This window comes from Lithobates pipiens, unplaced genomic scaffold (assembly GCF_037356315.1).
Source record: "Lithobates pipiens isolate NorthernLeopardFrog02 unplaced genomic scaffold, aLitPip1_a1.2 Scaffold_18, whole genome shotgun sequence".
Taxonomy (NCBI): domain Eukaryota; kingdom Metazoa; phylum Chordata; class Amphibia; order Anura; family Ranidae; genus Lithobates; species Lithobates pipiens.
In genome coordinates this window covers 345,517,919-345,538,483 of record NW_027507758.1, presented here as the reverse complement: position 1 = coordinate 345,538,483, position 20,565 = coordinate 345,517,919, and the positions used below count along the sequence as shown (strand labels likewise).

The following is a 20,565-nucleotide window of genomic DNA, read 5'->3' as shown; positions in this document are numbered from 1 at the left end:
TAACTTGTTGACTACCTATTACACTTTTGAAGGCCCTGGAGCACCAGGACAGTGACACATGACACTGACGGGGCACTGATGGCAGATGGCACTGATACGTGGCACAGATGGCACGTGACACTGATGTGACACTGATGACAGATGGCACTGATGACACTTGACACCGATGACAGATGGAACTAATATGTGGCACTAATGACACGTGACACTGATGTGGCACTGATGACAGATGGCACTAATACATGGCACTGATGACAGATGGTGCTAATACGTGGCACTGACACGTGGCACTGACAGATGGCACTAATACCTGGCACTGATGACACCTGACACTGATGGCAGATGGCACCAATACGTGGCACTGATGACACGTGACACTGACAGGTGGCACTGATGACACGTGACACTGACAGGTGGCACTGGGGACACGTGGCACTAGGGAAGGGTGACATTGGGGACAGGTGGCACATGGCACTGGGGACAGGTGGCACGGATAGGTGGCACTGGGGACAGATGATACTGTTAGATGGCACTGGGGACAGGTGGCATTGATAGGTGGCACTGGGGACACATGGCACAGACAGGTGGCACTGGGGACACATGGCACGGACAGGTGGCACTGGGGACAGATGGCACTGATAGGTGGCACAGGGAACAGATGGCACTGATAGGTGGCACTGGGGACAGGTGGGCATGTGTGTGTGTCTTTTACTATGTGTGTGTGTGTTTTATTGTGTGTGTGTGTGTGTGTGTGTGTGTGTGTGTGTGTGTGTGTGTGTGTGTGTGTTTTACTGTGTGTACTCACAGTCACAGACGCTGCAGCTGCAGCGGTTCATCTCTTCCTCCTCACACGCTGTCTCTGTGTGAGGAGGGGAGCCGACGATGAGAGATGATCTCATATGTTTACATATAAGATCACTTCTCATTGGATAGCCCGATCGAGTGCTAAATGGCCATTGTGATTGGCCATTTAGCACGATCTGTGATTGGCTGTGTCCGAGGGACACGGCCAACACAGAACTTCCCCGATGCACGCCCGCGGCGGCACGCATTAGGGAAGTAAACAGGAGGGCATCCAGGGACGGCCTCCCGGCAGTTAGCGACCGCTCTGTAGCCATCTTTTGGCTATAGGGCGAGCGTGAAGCGGTTAATTTGCCCCTTTCAATAAAACAATCCCTGTTAATCCTTCCCTGAGATCCTTGTTAATTCATTTTCTGTTATAGGGTGACAACACAACTATCCAACAGTTATGGAATATGTCAGACAGGCTTCCAACAGAGACTACGAGTTGCTGTTTTCACACACATTACCCCTGCATGGTTCTATTGCTGACTTCTTTAGAAAACACCATGCAGCCATTGCTATAGTACATGCATATAGGAAGGAATTTGCTGCAGAGTTCACAATAGATCAGCAGCACTGAGATGCCTAGCTGATCTCTGCTCCATGTGATTGGATCAGAGATTAGTGTTCACTAAATGAAAGCCCAGCCCCCCACAGTTAGTAACACACCCCTAGGAACACTTAACCCCTACACTGCCAGTGTCATTTACACAGGAAAGGAAACACTGTGTAATACTGTTATATAGCAATGATTGCTGTATAAATGACAATGGTCCCAAAAATGTGTCAAAAATGTCCGTTGTGTCCGCCATAATGTCGCAGTCAAAATAAAAATCGCTGATCGCCGCCATTACTAGTAAAAAAAAATATTAATAAAAATGCCATAAAACTATCCCCTATTTTGTAAATGCTATAACTTTTGCGCAAACCAATCAATAATCGCTTACTGCGATTTTTTTACCAAAAATATGTAGAAGAATACGTATCAGCCTACACTGTGGAAAAAATGTTTTTTTATATATTTTTGGGGATATTTATTATAACAAAAAGTAAAAAAGAATGCTTTTGTTTCAAAATTGTCGCTCTATTTTTGTTTATAGCGCAAAAAATAAAAAACGCAGGGGTGATCAAATACCACCAAAAGAAAGCTCTATTTGTGGGAAAAAAAAGACGCCAATTTTGTTTGGGAGCCACGTCGCAAGACCGCGCAATCGTCAGTTAAAGTGACGCAGTGCCGAATCGCAAAAAGTGGTCTGGTCTTTGACCAGCAAAATGGTCCGGGGCTGAAGTGGTTAATATACACTTATTGGGAATTTTTTTTTAATAAAGATATGTAGCAGAATAAATTTTGGTCTAAATGTGTTTGATGAAATGTGATTTTATTGGATATATTTTATAACAGAAAGTAGAACATATTGTTTTTTGAATCATTTCCGGTCATTTTTCATTTATATAGCAAAAATTAAAAAAACAGTGGTGATCAAATTCCACCAAAAGAAAGCTCTATTTGTATGATCTCGCAATTGCCAGTTAAAATAGCTAGTGCTGAATTGCAAAAATTGCTCTGGTCATGAAGGGGGTAAAACTTTCTGGAGCTGAAGTGGTTAAAGGTTGTTGCTTATAATACTTTAGTGCTTTGTGAAACTGAATGTCATTCAGTTAGGGTTTTTACCTACTTTGCTGAACAAACCCCTCAATCCTTTTCCTGAAGAAGCTTTTATGAATTTCTGATAATTAAGAAAACTAGAACAAGCAATCTTGTTTGAATGAACCTTAATAAATGGTTAATAGGACATTTTGGCATAGTAGTATGTGGTTATCTGGGCTGTGTATGTGATTAATTATACATTCAAAGGCGCGTAGAGCGTAAGCTCTTTCAGAGGTAGAGACTAATGTAAGCGCTGCAGTATTCTCCATCAAGTGTATATCTGTAAGCTTCCGCGCTCTATGTAAAATGGGGGGAGGTAAAAACAAAAAGCAGCAGCAATCACTATGTGAGTGGACTCTCAATATGTAAAAATTTAAAAAAGGGGGGTGTGTGCGCTTGCTTATTAAACCCCAGAATAAGAGAAAAAAAGGCAATCTTATAAACACAATCTTATAAAATGACCAAGTGTAAATCAATGTGAGAATATGTGGAACATCAAAAGTGATCAATAAAAAAGTGGGTCAACTCAAACAGTTAAAAATTGCGGGTATGTGCAAGAACTAATTAAGATTACTACGTACAAAAAGAGTGCATAAAACATGTGCATATAATACTCGAAACAAATCAGTGAATCACAGCAGTAAAAAAATAAAATAAAATGCAATATGATGTAAACCATATATGTGAAGCACAATCGTGTCAGTGCATCAAACTAAAGTGTCCCAAATAGCATACAATATAAACATGCCACTAAAGATTAAAAAATCGCAGCACAAAAAAGCATCAATCGGATTAAAGTGCAAAGTGCCAAACGTGAAACGATCCTCTGGTGGTGATCCGTGCCAGTGGTTGTGCTTTCACTAGGTAATTACCTCCCTGCTGCGGGATTAGGCAGCGAAACAGACACACAGGGCAATCAGGAAACAGAGGATGATCCAGGTGATGGCTGTACAATGGAGTCTTGGAGATGACACAAATATATCCAGTTTCCTTGTGTATGGTCACCGGGCTCAAAAGGATAAACCGAGAGATACCGCCATAGTGTAGTATTTTCAAAGACAATTTTATTAAAGATAAAAATATCTACTCACAGGGGGATGGACATATAAAGCACAGCAGACCGCCGAGCAACTAGCCCGGATGTAAACGTCACTTCCGGCTCCTACGCGTTACGTCAACAATAGGACTTCAACTGTAACAATTAGTTCTTGCACATACCCGCAATTTTTAACTGTTTGAGTTGACCCACTTTTTTATTGATCACTTTTGATGTTCCACATATTCTCACATTGATTTACACTTGGTCATTTTATAAGATTGTGTTTATAAGATTGCCTTTTTTTCTCTTATTCTGGGGTTTAATAAGCAAGCGCACACACCCCCCTTTTTTAAATTCTCCATCAAGTACTTCTGAAAATGTCTGCTCCTTATAAATAAATGATGTGTCATAGCAATATTTGAAAAAAAAAAAAAATTCTGAAATACACACACATTTCCCCATGTTTTAAACCTTTTAAAAACACTGCATGGAAAATACTTGCTGATCTGCCAGAAATGCAGTGCATTATTTTGTGGCCTCCCTACTGTACTATTGATCTCTGCCTATTCCCACACTATCCTTCTCCACATGCAACCATTGTTTCTTTCACAGCAAAATAATGCTGTTGTCTTGCCAAGGTACACTGTCGTGTAAAGCAGTGAGCGTGACTTTCACCAACATTTTCTGGAGGAGACTCAATTACTGTTATTTAAAGCAGTAATGATTCTCTACCAGACAAGTTTGGTGAATGTTGCAATCAGTGCTTGAAAAGTTAGCCCCATGTGTAGGGAGGGGGGAGATTCAATTCTGGGGCATGCCTATGTCAACAAGAAATGAGCTTCCAGCTGCTGCCCTGCAAGAATTTTAGAAGCCTGATAATGATGTCAGAGGGAGCAATTCAAACTTTTCCATGCTGCTCAAACACAATGAAAGAAAAATCTATGCTGAAACATGATCTAGGGGGTGGAAGGAGGTTTAGGGGTAAATTTGGGTTGCACCTATACTATTTTTTAAATTAACCGCTTGTCGAGCAGCTGCTGCAGTATAGTAAGCTGGCTCAGCTGTGCGAATAGCCGTAGCTGTAAGTCAAGCTCGCCCACGGCTTTCAGCGGGGGAGCCAAATCATTTGGTGGAGAGGGCATTATAGTGTGGGTTTTAATTTGCAGGGGTTGGCCTTGGCCCCTTAGTTCCAGTGAAGGGAACTCTAAAGGCATCAGCATACCAAGACAATTTGGACAATTTCATGCTTCCAACTTTTTGGGAACAGTTTGGGGATGGCCCCTTCCTGTTCCAACATGACTGTACACCAGTGCACAAAGCAAGGTCCATAAAGACATGGATGAGCAAGTTTGGGGTGGAGGAACTTGACTGACCTGCACAGAGTCTTTAACCTGATAGAACATCTTTAGGATGACTTAGAGTGGACACTGTGAGCCATTCTCATCCAACATCAGTGCCTGACTTCACAAATGTGCTTCTGGAAGAATGGTCAAACATTCCCATAGACCTACTTCTAAACCTTGTGGACAGCCATCCCAGAAGAGTAGGAAGGTATTATAGCTGCAAAGAGTGGGCCAACTCAATATTGAACCCTTCAGACTAAAACTGGGATGTCAGAGCAGCCCAGATGTCAGAGCACAGAGCAGCCCAGATCCTCCTCTTCTTGAGTCCCTCTTCTGTGATCCTGGCCCCTCCCTCCTGTTCAGTGACCCCACAGCAAGCAGCTTTCTATGGGGCACCCAAGCTGAGTCATAGCTCCCTGTGTCCATTCAGACATGGAGCCCCCTCTCTGCCCTGATTGGCTAGCTGACTTTGATTAACCGCAGCAAGAGCCAATGGCACTGCTGCTGTGTCTCAGCCAAACGGGAGGGAGAATCTCCGATGGCTGAGACACTGGTGGACATTGCTGAACAGAGAGGGACCTCAAGTGAGTGTTAGGGGGCTAAGGGAGGCTGCTGCGCACAGAAGGCTTTTTACCTTAATGCATAGACTCTTCTGCCTTTACAACCACATTCAATGAATATAGTTTTCAAATTCTGTGTTTAATGGTGTGTTTTTTCTTTTTAATAAGAAAAAGTCTGTTAAATTCTATAATATTGATAAACACACGTATACATTTTGGATGCTGCTTATGTTGGATTCTGGTATGACACTTTTTGGGGTTCATGAATGACAGAAAGTCCACCACAATCCGAGAAAATAGCAAGCGAACATTTGGAGACCCTGACCTTAAGACAAATGAACTGCCTTTGCATTAAAGACAAATTTTGTAATTCCACAATGTTTTTAAAAAAAAAAGGTATGTTGTACTGGTAGCAAGTTTACAAATTGTGTAAACCTAACCATATAGAATTGCAACATGCTTTATGCATAATGCATTAGAATAATCACCAAACAAAGCAGAAATATGTGCTACCTGAGGAGGCATAGAGGATATTGGGTGGGGAAGTCTGTGCTTTATCCTGAACTTTCTGGGTCATAATTCCTTAAGGAATAAAAAGTAATTCCATGACAAGAATAGATTTTTATGCCACAGAAAAGCTTTAGTAGTTACCTGCTGCACAAAGAGGTCTTGATAAATTATACATATTGGAGTGTAGTGCTGTTTTGCTTTGCCTGCACTTTCTGAGACGCTACATCTTCCCTTTCTTAGTGATGGTTTGTCATGGAATATAGGCATCTTTTGATGTTGTAGTGCTCCCCTGTTGAGAGACTTTCGAAAGGCTTAGATTTCTTTATGAGCTTCCAGGTGGTACATATTTTGCATCTGAATTTAAATCAGCTAGCGTTTTGGGCAGAGAGGTAATGGGGGATGAAATTGCACAAGTTAAACCCTTTTCTGTCTTTCCTTTTTGCAAAGGTAAAAGTGGAAAATTGTGGTTATATGTGAAAGTGTTTAACTACATCATTATTAACTTCTCAGCAGGATTGGTAACTATACATTATGTGACTTTTGCTGAATGTGACCAAGATTTAATTATCACTCGATAATTGAACAGGGTATAGGGGGAGGGTAATATTATAAAAAGTTTTACAAAGCATTAAAATGCTATATACACTGGCTGAACATTTAAAAAAAAAATAGAGATTAAGAAAGAAGGAATGACAATATATTTGCTTTGAGAGAATTTAAGAAATGCTAGTCTGAAATATTTTGGTAACATAAGAGAGAACAAGAGGATGATTTCCAATGGCTTATTGAGGTTCCATTCGTTTTCTTTTTTTTCCTTTATTTTCACCTGGTGATCCAGCCAGTAAGTCTGTTGCTTTTCTTTAACGGACCAAACTGTCTAGCAAAAGTGGCAAGCAGAAGGTTGCAACGTTTTTATTATTTTAGCCAAAATCAATCTTTATCCCAAAAGGAAAAAAAAATATTTTTGTATCTGTTTAACCACTTCAGCCCAGGAAGGATTTACCCACTTCCTGACCAGGCCATTTTTTTTTTGTGAAACGGCACTGGGTCTCTTTAACTGACAATTGCGCGGCCATGCGGCGCTCTACCCAAACCAAATTGACATCCTTTTTTTCCCTACAAATAGAGCTTTCTTTTGGGAGTATTTGCTCACCTCTGTGGTTTTTATTTTTTGGGCTAAAAGCAAAAAAGTTTGACAATTTTGAAAATAACCCAATATTTTTTTTAACCACTTCAGCCCCGGACCATTTTTCTGGTCAAAGACCAGACCACTTTTTGCCATTCGGCACTGCACCGCTTTAACTGACAATTGCGTGGTCGTGCGACGTGGCTCCCAAACAAAATTGACTTCTTTTTTTTTTCCACAAATAGAGCTTTCTTTTGGTGGTATTTGATCACCCCTGCGGTTTTTATTTTTTGCGCTATAAACAAAAATAGAGCAACAATTTTGAAAAAAACACATTATTTTTTACTTTTTGTTATAATAAATATCCCCCAAAAATATATATAAATTTTTTTTTTCTCTCAGTTTAGGCCGATACGTATTCTTCTACATATTTTTGGTAAAAAAAATCGCAATAAGCGATTATTGATTGGTTTGCGCAAAAGTTATAGCGTTTACAAAATAGGGGATAGTTTTATGGCATTTTTATTTTATTTTTACTAGCAATGGCGGCGATCAGCGATTTTTATTGTGACTGCGACATTATGGTGGACACATCGGACATTTTTGACACATTTTTGGGACCATTGTCATTTATACAGCAATCACTGCTATATAAATGCAGTGATTCCTGTGTAAATGACACTGACAGTGAAGGAGTTAACCAGTCGGTGGCAGTGTAGGGGTTAAGTGTTCCTAGGGGTGTGTTACTGTTGGGGGCTGGGCTTTAATTTAGTGAACACTGATCTCTGCTCCAATCACATGGAGCAGAGATCAGTTGCTAGGCATAACGGGGAAATGCTGTTTACAATGGCATTTCCTCATTCAGCCGCCCCGTGAGACGATGGTGGGTATGCCCGCGGCGATCGAGTCTGCGGGACCCACGACTCACGGGGGTCCCGACCAGCACGCGAGCACGCCGCCGGTGGCGCGCTCGCGATGGCAGGGCGGCATTAAAGATTGGACGTACCTGTACGCCAATATGCCTGACCGTGCGCTGGTCGGGAACCGGTTACTATATATATATATATATATATATATATATATATATATATATATATATATATATATATATATTAATTTCTTCATCAGTTTAGGCCAATATGCATTCTTATACATATTTTTGGGGAAAAAATCGCAATACGTGTATATTGATTGGTTTGCGGAAAATTTATAGCGTCTACAAAATGGGGGATATATTTATAGCATTTTTATTATAATTATTTTTTTTTTTACTAGTGATGGCAGTGATAAATGATTTTTAGCAGGACTGCGACATTGCAGCGGACAGATCGGACACTTTTGACACTATTTTGGGACCAGTGAAATTTATACAGTGTTCAGAGCTAAACATAGCCACTGATTACTGTATAAATGTCACTGACAGGAAAGGGGTAAACACTAGGGGGTGATCAAGAGGTTAAGTGTTCCCTAGGGAGGTGTTTCTAACTGTGGGGGGATGGACTGCCTGGGAGTAGAGAGAGGTCGCTGTTCCTGATCACTAGGAACAGAAGATCTCTCTCTACTTCCCTGACAGAACGGGGATCTGTCTGTTTTCATTGACAGATCCCCGTTCTGGCTCTCTGAGTAGTTATGACTGTCCCCGGCGGACATCGCACATAATCTCTGGCCCCTATAGCCCTTAAAGCGGCCACTGTACAGCTACGGCGATTCGTGCAGGGGAGCCAACCTGCTTCCGTATAACAAGGACGGCTGGTCGGCAAGGTGTTAAAAAGTATACGCTGGAGTTAATTAGTTTATAATTTATAGAAAGTCCATTTAAATCTACCAGTCCCTCTGACACTACCTTCTCCAAACAATGCATATGTCTAAGGGTGCCTGTGTCGCTTCCCAATTAATAAAGAAGCCACCCTAATACAAAAAGTATGCTACTGGCCAGATCACATGTTAAAATAAGTGAAAATGCCCACGTACAAAAAAAAGCAGCCATCACATGAAATGGATGGCAATCTAAAGAATATCAATATGCATATGTCTTTCACTATCATTGGAACATACAAATAATTTTTATTGAAAATAATCTTCAACTACCTGAGGGGTGAGGGCCTACAACTGGCATGCATTAAAGCTGAACACCAGTGATACGGATAACTATCCAATTGAAATGCATATGTGGGGACTGTTTTACCTGCCAAAGAATTGGTATTTCTGTCCTTTCTGTTCTTCAGAGTGGACATAAGAACTGAGTGATCACGTAATTGTTCAGTTTTAAGGCTTAAAGCTGGTAAGGGACAGCTGCAGCATTGGACCAATGCATGCTGCAGTAGGTAGGCAAGTATTATTATTATTATTTTTTTAAGATTCCCACACTTCTCCTTTAAGTAAATTGGTTGTTGCAACGCTTAAGAGAGCCCCAGAATTCAATGTCTCTAGGCATATCATACTGTACATTCACAAAGGTACACACAAGGAACATAATTTAAAGTGTCAGAATTCAATGTCTCTGAATTAAAAATGTTGACACCTGCACATGCAGTATAGCTAAATTAAATCTCACCATCTTCTCTTTTCTATGTTATCTGATCTATATTTTACAGTGATTTTTGTCTGTTTACATAAGATGACTGCAAATTGACTAGTCATATATATATGAGTTTTCACATTTTTCCATATTTTGAAGATGTTAAAATTCGTAAGCACTTGCCTCTACATATAATTCAGTGACAGCAACAGGAAAAAGATTGACTCTACTAGCTCTAGTGTATTGTATTGAATGCATCATTTACTATAGGTGACCTTAATTAAAGAGGTTGTAAATCCCCATTTTCAAGTTGTACCTATAGGTAAGCCTATAATAAGGTGTCGTTTAGGAGACATTTACTTTGTATTGCGCCAATGATGTCATCGGAGCATGCGCTGTGAATAAACGGCCCTCCGTGACATTTTTTCACTAGTGAGTGCCGTGACTGGCGGCTCCCAATCACAGACACAACAAAGAGGGGCGAACATGGATGCTGCCTCCAGCGGGGACAGCGTGGGCTTTGTTTGCCAGTAGGTGTCACATAATGTGCTAGTATGCAATGCATACTAGCACATTATGCTTTTACTTTTCAGAGAACAAAAAAGGAAGTAAAACCCATCAGGGTATACTTCTTCTTTAAAGCTCAACTTAATTGTATCTGAGCACCACAAGCTGAAAACTCTATTTAATTATTTTTTAATATTCAAAGCAAACTCACCAATCCATCCATATCTCCTTGACTTTGTTGAGAAATCACTTTGAAAAACACCCCCTAGCATTTCTGTTTACAGCTATCTTGAGCAGGGGCAGATGATTCATGTATCATTTACTTCCTGGAATTTATGTGCCTTTAGCTCAGGCATGCAGGTACGTGGGAGTGATTAGCTGAGAAAGCCCTTGCTCCACCCTTCAGATGAAAGAAAAAGAATGCCCAGCAAGATTCATGGGATGTGTGGCATCATGTTGGCCTAGACCAGAAATCAGAAATCAACTGAAGAAAAGTATAACATTTAAAACAAGTAAATACAAGACTTAATAAGGAGCATTATCCGGGTATTTTTAAGAGAGATTTGGACAACATTTGGACCTGTTTACAGGTTTCACTACTGAGGAAATCTTGCACCTTACAATCTGAAAAACTGTTTCTGAACATTCATAATTCATTCCCTAGCAGGGTTGCCAACTTACTAGACTGAAATTTATTGACATGACACCCAAAATGTACTGACACAGCCAAGTTTTTACTGGCATTTCCAAAAGTTATGAAATTACAGTTTACTGCAAATGTCAGTATTTAGGCTACAAACAAGTACCATATGTGTTTAGCAAAGTGATTTAAGGTACATATTAGGGCAAAAAACATATTACTTATTTTATTTTCGATATAGAAAGTAAATCGCTCAGGGACAAGACTCAGGACCTTTTACACACATGAAATTGACTCTCCCAGAGACACTGACAGCAGTATGCAGCAGCACAGATCACCAAAACCACACATCGCTTCATGAGTCACAGTGACAGTCTCTCTGAACGCCAGGTGTCCCCTTCAGTTCACTCCAGTCCAAACAGCACAGACAGTCCCATAGACCTACACATGAGGCTCCAGCTGCGCCACTCGGCTCCCTGGCACCATATCATCACATGACACACTCAGGCACCGCCTCTGCCAGACCCACCCCCTGCGACACTGCCTGAACACACTGTAGCAGGCACTTGGATGCTCTAGGGCAGGGATATGCAATTAGCAAACCTCTAGCTGTTGCAAAACTACAAGTCCCATCATGCCTCTGCCTCTGGGTGTCATGCCTGTGGCTGTCAGAGTCTTGCTATGCCTCATAGGACTTGTAGTTCTGCAACAGCTAGAGGTTTGCTAATTGCATATCCCTGCCCTAGAGCATCCAAATGCCTGCTACAGTGTGTTCAGGCAGTGTCACAGGGGGTGGGTCTGGCAGAGGCGGTGCCTGAGTGTGTCATGTGATGATATGGTGCCAGGGAGCCGAGTGGAGCAGCTGGAGCCTCATGTGTAGGTCTATGGGACTGTCTGTATCTGGCAGGAGAAAAGTGCCTATTTTTTTACTGGCTGCCAGTAAAAATATTGATAGTTGGCCACACTGTTCCCCTGAGACATCTATTGTCTCTCTGAAGCTATTTTCCACATCCTCCCCTTGAGGAGACTGAAGGCACAGTAAATACAGGCCTTGGTAGGATAACAAATACATGACTTAGATCACTGGCATTATGGCGTTAATAGGAAAAAAAATGCCCATGAAGATTCATGGGATGTATGGCGTCATTTTGGCCTAGACCAGAAACCAGGAATTAACTAAAGAAAAGTATAACATTTAAAACAAGTAAATATAAGACACCTTTCTATATATTTCCTTATGCTAGCAGCGTAAGGAATAAAATCGCTAATGTGATTGAGAGAGTTTATTTCCTCTTTAATTAGGAGCATTATTCATGTATTTTTAAGAGATACTTGGACAACATTTGGACCTGTATGCAGGTTTCACTACTGAAGACATCTTGGACCTTACAATCGGACGAACTGTTTATGAACATAGTAATTCATTGCTCAGAGACATATATTGTCTCTCTGAAGTTATTGTCCCCATCCTGCCTCTGAGAAGACTAAAGGCACAGTAAATGCAGGCCTTGGTTGGATAACAAATACATGACTATCTGTAGTTGTGAAAAATTGCATGCTTTGTACTACAAGAGAAAAAGGCTATAATCCCTAAACTGACCCACCCACAATGATAGCTCACCGTAACCCCTTTGAGAGCCTCTGGTTACTTGATTATTTTTAGCAGTTCTTAGATCACTGGCATCAATAGAAAGAAAAAAATTGTAACCCCATTCATATGTTATGCTCATGCACTTTTGATGAAGGCAATATTCAACTATGTTTCTCTTGAGTTTTCACCTGGATTTGTATTGTCAGGTTATGTACATTTTACACATACATTTGTATCTCCTACCCTTTGCATACATAGAGTACCAAACTGATATAATCTTCTGCTGTTTACAGCGTTGTCTGTGTAAATGGATATCGGTAGATTGCTGATAAAACTGTAAAGCAGGATTCCAGCATAGCATGTTGCATAATACCACAGTGTTCTTTTCATTTTAATGGCTTGAGCAAGTAAGTGATAACACCAGGAGCATTGCTGAACATATGTAATTTGTCTCCGATCTGTCCCTTTCCTGTCACTGAACTGCTCTCTCTGGTGCTTCTGGAAAGCAGGTTGAATCTAAGAAAGGGGGGATGCTCTGACGGCAGGCAGTTACTTTTGATGCTCAGTGTGAAGATAATAGCTTCTCTCTAAAATAATAATGTAGAGTTCTTACTTCTAAAACTTATATTGTGACACCAAATTGCAAGATGTTAGCTAGTGGATATATGTATTATTTTTCAAATTACATCTGACACATCTTCTCTATTCTACTAAATTCTGCAAAAAGAATGCAAATTGTATGCATTTTTATATGTCATGATTACTGAATTTCCTGCAGTCTAACTTATTGTAACATTATAGGTGTTGTGTAGCCCATGTCACTGTATATGTAATGATGCGTGTTCCTGATTATATGGTTTGTAATGACAAAGTGAATAATTTAGTGCAGATGTAATATTGTGTCATGCAGGCAAAACAATCCTAATTTTTCATATATGTATATTTTCAGAGCACACCTTTGCTTCTTTTATATCCTTGGCTGTCATGATGTCACCTGTAATCCAAAGTACACTAATGGGTGGCAAACCACAAAGTCAAAAAGTCCAAAGTGTTGTAAAATCTCATAATACTGTTACATAAAAATTTGAACATATGGCAGCAAAACCTCCCTACCATCAGGGCTTAGAAGAAAGGAATATGTACTTATAATAATTCCAATTCTGAAGGAGGTTTACACTAGAACAAATGTATATCCATTTGGTTATCATTTCCATTGAGTCTATTCTAGTTCTTATTTCAGTCCTTATTCCAATCTTCTAAGTCCTGATGTAGTTGGATGTTTTGTTGCCTCCAAAAAAAACATTGGATGCTTTCATGTGACAGTATTGTGAACAGTGAAAGTCAAATTGGACTCTTTCATTTTGTGGTTTGGCACCCATTTGTATAATTTGAGTTGCTTCTGAGTACCCATTTAGGGGGGCCTATGTGTTTGAGAGATGCTTACCAGGGCCAGTGAGATTGTTTAAAGATTTCATTGCGTTTGTACCATTAGAACAAAATATTGAAATCCCAGGGGCTCTTAAATGTGTTTTTATGATGTCACCTGTAACAGTCAAACAGATTGTTGTATTTCTTCAGGTTAGGAGCAGGTAAAATAAGGTGATTGAAACACAGGTGCCATTCTAAGTGCAGTATGACAGCAGGTTTAATTTCACAAATGGAAATGGGTACTTGCAAGAGTAAAATGGTAACAGGCATTTAGGCACAATTTGCCAGACATCTGTGAAGTCGGTGCATCCATGTGACTGCTTGCTGGGGGCTCAGAGCAGGCTGCGCTGGAGACACTTCCTGGGTCTGAAACACAAGCAGAGGGAGCAGAGGAATGCCATGACTTCCGGGTAGAGGAGAACCAATAGGTGACGCGTTTGGTACAGAAAAAAAGGTGAAGTATTTTCCCCCTGCATGAAGGCATCTCCAGACATCAAATACGTTTTGGTGATGTAAGGTGTTTTGAAGCGTTTGGATTTTCCTGATGGGAGTAGAAGTGGAATCAAGTTATGAGTATGGGATAAGGTTAAAGTCCCCACAGATCACCAGAGCTCCTTTTTAGTGGGCCCCTTATCTTCTGAAAAGTTTTGTTACTAAAGCATATTTGGTTGGAATTTGGGGCAAAAAAGGTTCACAATGGTGTACGTTGAGGAGTTGATATCGCAAATTGGTGTTATGAACCGTCCTTGTGGGTCTACAATCACTTCATGGAGTTGAAAAAATACGGTGTCCCTTATTGCAATAAGAACCAATCTTTTTTTTTTTTTATCTGTGTTTGCAGTAAAGACATGGGGAAACAGTTTATTTGTGCATTGGGGGGGGGGGGGGGGGGCAAACTATTAAAATGTGTTTCCTATGCACATAGGACATCACTTTTAAATTGTTGAGCTTCCTTCCATAATGACTTACGCTTGACAGGATGGTTAAGTCCTTTGGTATTTATAGAAATAAATGTCACCCCCATTTTGGCAAAGTAGGTTTAGAGTTTTGACATTCTGTGTACATATAGGTTCTTTTGTGAGTGGAGTTCCCTCAAGTGGTCAGAGCTGGTATAGATTGTTGAGTGCTATAACAGACCATTGATTTGTTGTACTCACATTTGGAAGTGCAGGCCTCTTTCCAGCCTGGCTGTGCTGGTGAAGTTTCTTTGGAGGTGTTGACCAGGGAGAAACAGTAGTGGCTTTGTCTGAGAACTGTAAAGTAATCTATAAGATCTGACTGTATTGGAAAAATATAACAAAAATAAAAATAAAACTGACTGTGAACATAAAAAACTTGAACAACATGTTTATACTTTTCAAGTGAACATTGTGATCCAAGTATGGGTATTTCATACCCATATTCAGTATTTTGCTGCTCAAGTAGTATCAGGGGGGTGAGTTTGTGAGTCGAGACAGGCTGCTCTCCCCATATATCAATAGATAATACTTATTAACTTTCCAGGTAGTCACTGCCTTTTAGCATTCTTAGCTGTTACCTTTTGCCATCCAGGATCTGTATGTGGAATACTCCTAGGGGAGTCAGGCCTGCTGACAGGCTCTGGAAGTATCTGCCATTCCTTAAGCAGGGACAGACCTTTTTTCCAGGGAGTCTATGATGAAAGTATGACCATCTTTGGTAATTGTGATTTTTGTGGGGAAGCCCCATCTGTAGTTGATCTTATGATTCCTGAGGGCTTTGGTAATTGTGATAAGACGTCTTCTTTTTTTTTTGGAGAGTGTACTGCAATAAATCTGCAAAAAATTGCAGATTATGATGCTGTGGAGGGATATTATCCTTAGTGCGCATTGCAGACATACATTTTTCTTTTGCATGGTAAAAATGTAACCATAATATTACATCCCTAGGGATCTGATCGAGGAGGTATGAAGGTTTGGGCAGGTGATGGATCTTGTCTATGATTACATCTAGATCCGTGAGGTCAGGAAGGATTTCTTTAAACAGAGTCATGGCGTACTCACACGGGTCTCCTTGCTGTACAGACTCTGGGATCCCTCTGATTTTTAGATTATTCCTTCTATTTCTGCCCTCCATGTCAGCCATTTTAGATTTGAGCACTTTTATTTCCTCCCCTTTTTCATCATGGGCATCTACCAAATCATTCACAGTATCTGCAAACTCCCCCATCTTGTTTTCAATGTGCTCCACTCTGGATTCTGCAGCCTTTTTCTCCTTACTGAACTTTGCATGACATCATGTCAGTTTGGATAGAGCTCCTTAGGGACAGTAACATGTCCTTTAGTACTGTGTCCATAACTGGCTGATTGTTCATTGGGAACACCTCAATGCTATCAGGTAGCTCTCTAGTGTCCTGCCCAGAATCAGTGCTGGGGCTGGCTGTGAGGTTGCATCCAGAGCCATCCATCCAGAATTTGGCTTTAGCTGGGCTTGCAGACTGAGGGGCGTGGCTCCCAAACATTTTTTTTCTCAGTTTAGGCCAATACGTATTCTTCTACATATTTTTGGTAAAGAAAATCGCAATAAGCAATTATTGATTGGTTTGCGGAAAAGTTATAGCATTTACAAAATAGAGGATAGTTTTATGCCATTTTTAGTAATAATTTTTTTTCTACTTGCAATGGCGGGGATCAACAATTTTTTATCATGACTGCAACATTATGGCAGACACATTGGACATTTTTGACACATTTTTGGGACCATTGTCATTTATACAGTAATCAGTCCTATACAAATGCACTGATTCCTGTGTAAATGAAACTTGCAGTGAAGGGATTAACCACTAGCTGGCAGTGTAGGGGTTAAGTGAGCCCTGGGGAGTGTTTCTGACTGTGGAAGGGTGTGGCTGTGTATGACATGTCACTGATCTCTACTCTGATCAGAGAGCAGAGATCCATGACACTGTCACTGGGCAGAACGGGGAGATGCTTGTTTATATTAGCATCTCCCCATTCTTCCTCCCCTTGAGGCGATCACGGTATCCCCACCATGATCGAGTCCGCAGGACCCGCAATCGGACTCACGGGAGGTCTTAACCGGTGCACGCGCGTGCCACCAGCGGCGCGCATGCAATGGCACGCCGGAAAATTTAAAGGGACATACCTGTACACCCATTTGCCTGTCCATGCCATTCTGCCAACATACATCGGCGTGCGCTAGGTCAGCAAGTGGTTAAAGTAACATCAAAGGCAAGTTTAAAAAAAAATATGTTAAACTTACCTGCACTGGGCAGTGGTTTTGCACAAAGCAGCTTTGATCCACCTCTCCTCTTCTCATCAGCTCTTTTGACTCTTCCCTCCTGCCAAGTGCCCCCAGAGCAAATAGCCTGCTGTAAGTGCACCCAAGCAGACTCGCTCATGAACTGCTGCTCTGTGTGTCCATTCCACCCCTTCTCTCTTCTTATTGGCTCACGGGCTGTGATTGACAGCAGTGGGGGAGAGAGTCTCTAGAGAGCTGAAGCTCTCGTGCACATTCCGGGATTGCGATCTGGCTCAGGTAAGTATCAAGAGGAACTGCTTTACATAGAAGGATTTTTACCTTCATGCATAGAAGACAGGAAGGTAGAAAAAATGTTGAGCCTTTAGAACCACTTTAAAGAGAGCCCCCCCCTCCTGCTTGTCCTGCATACTGTGTGAAAGAGATCTGTGTACTTGCCTCTTTTGTAATCTGATCTGGTCTGGCTGTGTGATCCTGGACTCTTGCTCTCATGTGTCAGTGAGTGGCTATTGCAAGGGGGAAGAAGAAGTTCCAACGATGGCTCATCCATGGGAGCCTCTGGGGATGTCAGAGCTATCAGAATTCACAGCTGTTGTTGAGCACTCCCTCAAGCCTGGTTCACACCTTTCCAGGTTGCAGTTTGCATATTTGAGGTGCATTTTGCATTTTTCAATACTGGGTATGACTGTAATAACTGTATATCAGCAATGTAAGTTATAATGCATTGCTAGGAGATTGGGGTGATTTGGTGATGTCACTACTGTGAGTTTTCTGAAGACAAGCAGACTAAGGACATGGATTACTGGAACCATGTCCTGTGGTCTGATGAGACCAAGATAAATGTATTTAGTTTAGATGGTGTCAAGCATGTGTGGCTGGAACCAGGTGAGGAGTACAAAGACAAGTGTGTCTTGCCTACAGTCAAGCATGGTGGTGGGAGTGTCATGGTCTGTGTATAACTGTAATAACTGTATATCAGCAATGTAAGTTATAATGCATTGCTAGGAGATTGGGGTGATTTGGTGATGTCACTACTGTGAGGCTCACTGTTCTATTGCTAGAGGTTCTGATGTTCTACCAAGATGGTCATCTTTACACGGACAACATGCATAAGAAGACATAGTAAAACTAGTTTACCTGCAAGGAGACCACAAGCAATACTGGTGACTAGACTTTTCATTCGGTCTGCCTTTTTTTGTAGCACAGTTTTAACGGTTCGTGTTTTCTTTAATAAAACTGATTTTCATTAAAACTCTCTAAGTTAATAAATATTTATTTTCCTTAGGCTATAATTGCAATAGCAGCAGTGTTGTATAAAGTTAAACATACTAAACCTATCGTTATATGTATAGTCATACTACTCACAAATATGTGTCCAAGAACATAATCATATAATCTGATTAATGACAACAGCATTCTTATTCCTTTTTAGGAAAATATTAAACAGAACAGTAATAACGTGACTTTTTTTGTACCGTTTTGTAGAAACAGAACATTTTAAAACATAGCACTTTTAATTATGTGGAAAAAAAAAACGAAATCTGAAAATAAATGAGAACTTTCTGCATTCAAGCCTGATGGAGGCTGATGAATTCACAGAAGCCACAGCTCACTAATAATATAGTCACCTTTGTTAACCATTGGTCTGACAAGTAATGAGGCATCAGCTGTAAGATTTTCTAGACGACGTTTGCTCTCTGATCAAAGCTTCTGGTGGAATTGCTGAGCTTCTCAATTGAGGTGCTGCAGGGTCTGTGCTAGTGATGGATGACTGTAGTTCAACAATCATCAATAACCAAAAAAAAATATTTATTTCACTTTAGTAGTATCATTAGACCCAGTTTAATTGAGACTGAATGCACATTAAATCAGATAACTGTATTTTAAACTGGCATCTTTTAACACCTTTATTATTACTAACAATGACAGTTTTGACCAATGATTGTTTCTTTGATCATTATCAATATGCCGTTGCTATTATATTGAAGATAAATCAATACATATTATGTGTGGGAAAGATAACAGGAAATGCTGCATCAATTTACCTTTCTTTGATTCATATTCATTGTTAAGTATCATTGTTAAGTATAGTGATCAAAAGCTGTCTAGATGCTATTATAATTGATTGATGCCGCAATCAACATCTCAGACATAAATGCCACCGCTGGAATATTTTTATGAGCTTCTAAATAAGCACTATGATTTTTTTTTAATTGCTTTTATTCATGGCCTGTTCCAAAGCATTGCAATTACAATTAAATGTTTTATTTTCTAGGGAAGAAGAGGGAAACCAGGGTCCCTTGGCAAAGATGGCCCACCTGGACCACCTGTAAGTATATAGCTTTTGTGTGATCCCTGTACTGCTGACAACCAGATGCAGTATATTTGATGTTATTTTATTTCAATGTATTTCCATTGAGAGATATGAAGAGAACTCTCACAATTTGAAAAGGCTCTAATTTCAGCACAGGCTTTATTGAAAAGATGAATGACAATAGGTCTGTTCAGTCCCTTTTGATTAGATGGTGCCATTTTCAATTATCTGTGTATATTCTTTTCACAATATCCTTTTCTGTATTGGCTTGTGTTATGACATGCTCTGTAATGATCATACAGACTGCTTTGAAATATACAGGGTGCTTGTAACTTTGTGCAAAGATAAAGACAGAACACATTACCTAAATTCCAAGTATAGAAAACAATGTTATAACCAAGTTTATATAAAAGTTTTTTTTTTTAAGTAAAAGTGAACCCTCCGCTTGTAAAACAACCCATCCAACTTAAAATAGAAATGAAAGGCAAAACATTTGTGTGTGTATATACTGTATCTATCTATATTTAGTATATACAATATCTCACAAAATTAATCCCCCCCCCCCCCACATTGACAACACTGAAGAAATTACACTTTGCCATAATGTAAATTAGTGAATGTACAGATTGCATAACAGTGTAAATTTTCTGTCCCCTCAAAATAACTCAACACGCAGCCTTTATTGTCTTAACCACTGGCAACAAAATTGAGTACACCCTTAAGTGAAAATGGCCAAATTGGGCCCAATTAGCCATTTTCCCTCCCCGGTGCCATGAGACTCGTTAGTGTTGCAACTTCTCAGGTGTGAATAGGGAGCAGGTGTGTTAGATTTGGTGTCATTGCTCTCACTTTCTCTCATACTGGTCACTGGAAGTTCAACATGGCACCTCATGGCAAAGAACTCTCTGATGATCTGAAAAAAAGAATTGTTGCTCTGCATGAAGATGGCCTATTCTATAAGAAGATTACCAAGACCCTGAAACTGAGCTGCAGAGCAGTGGCCAAGACCATGTAGTGATTAAACAGGACAGTTTCCACTCAGAACAGGCCTTGCCATAGTCCACCAAAGAAGTTGAGTGCATGTGCTCAGTGTAAAGGTTGTCTTTGGGAAATAGACATATGAATGCTGCCAGTATTGCTGCAGAGGTTGAAGGTGGGGGGTCAGCCTGTCACTGCTCAGACCATAAGCTACACACTATATCAAATTGGTCTACATGGCTGCCATCCCAGGAAGGAAGCCTCTTCTAAAGATGATGCACAAGAA

General features: G+C 40.5%; 1 protein-coding gene across 3 annotated transcripts in view; it reads left to right on the top strand.

Annotated features, from left to right (window-relative positions):
- COL19A1 (collagen type XIX alpha 1 chain) overlaps positions 1 to 20,565 on the top strand; it is a 1,105,372-nt gene that overhangs the window by 574,159 nt on the left and 510,648 nt on the right. For all 3 annotated transcript variants that reach the window (XM_077487416.1, XM_077487415.1, XM_077487417.1), the window contains exon 18: positions 19,263 to 19,316. In XM_077487416.1, coding sequence (XP_077343542.1) covers positions 19,263 to 19,316 — 54 coding nt within the window. The remainder of the gene's footprint in view (positions 1 to 19,262; positions 19,317 to 20,565) is intronic.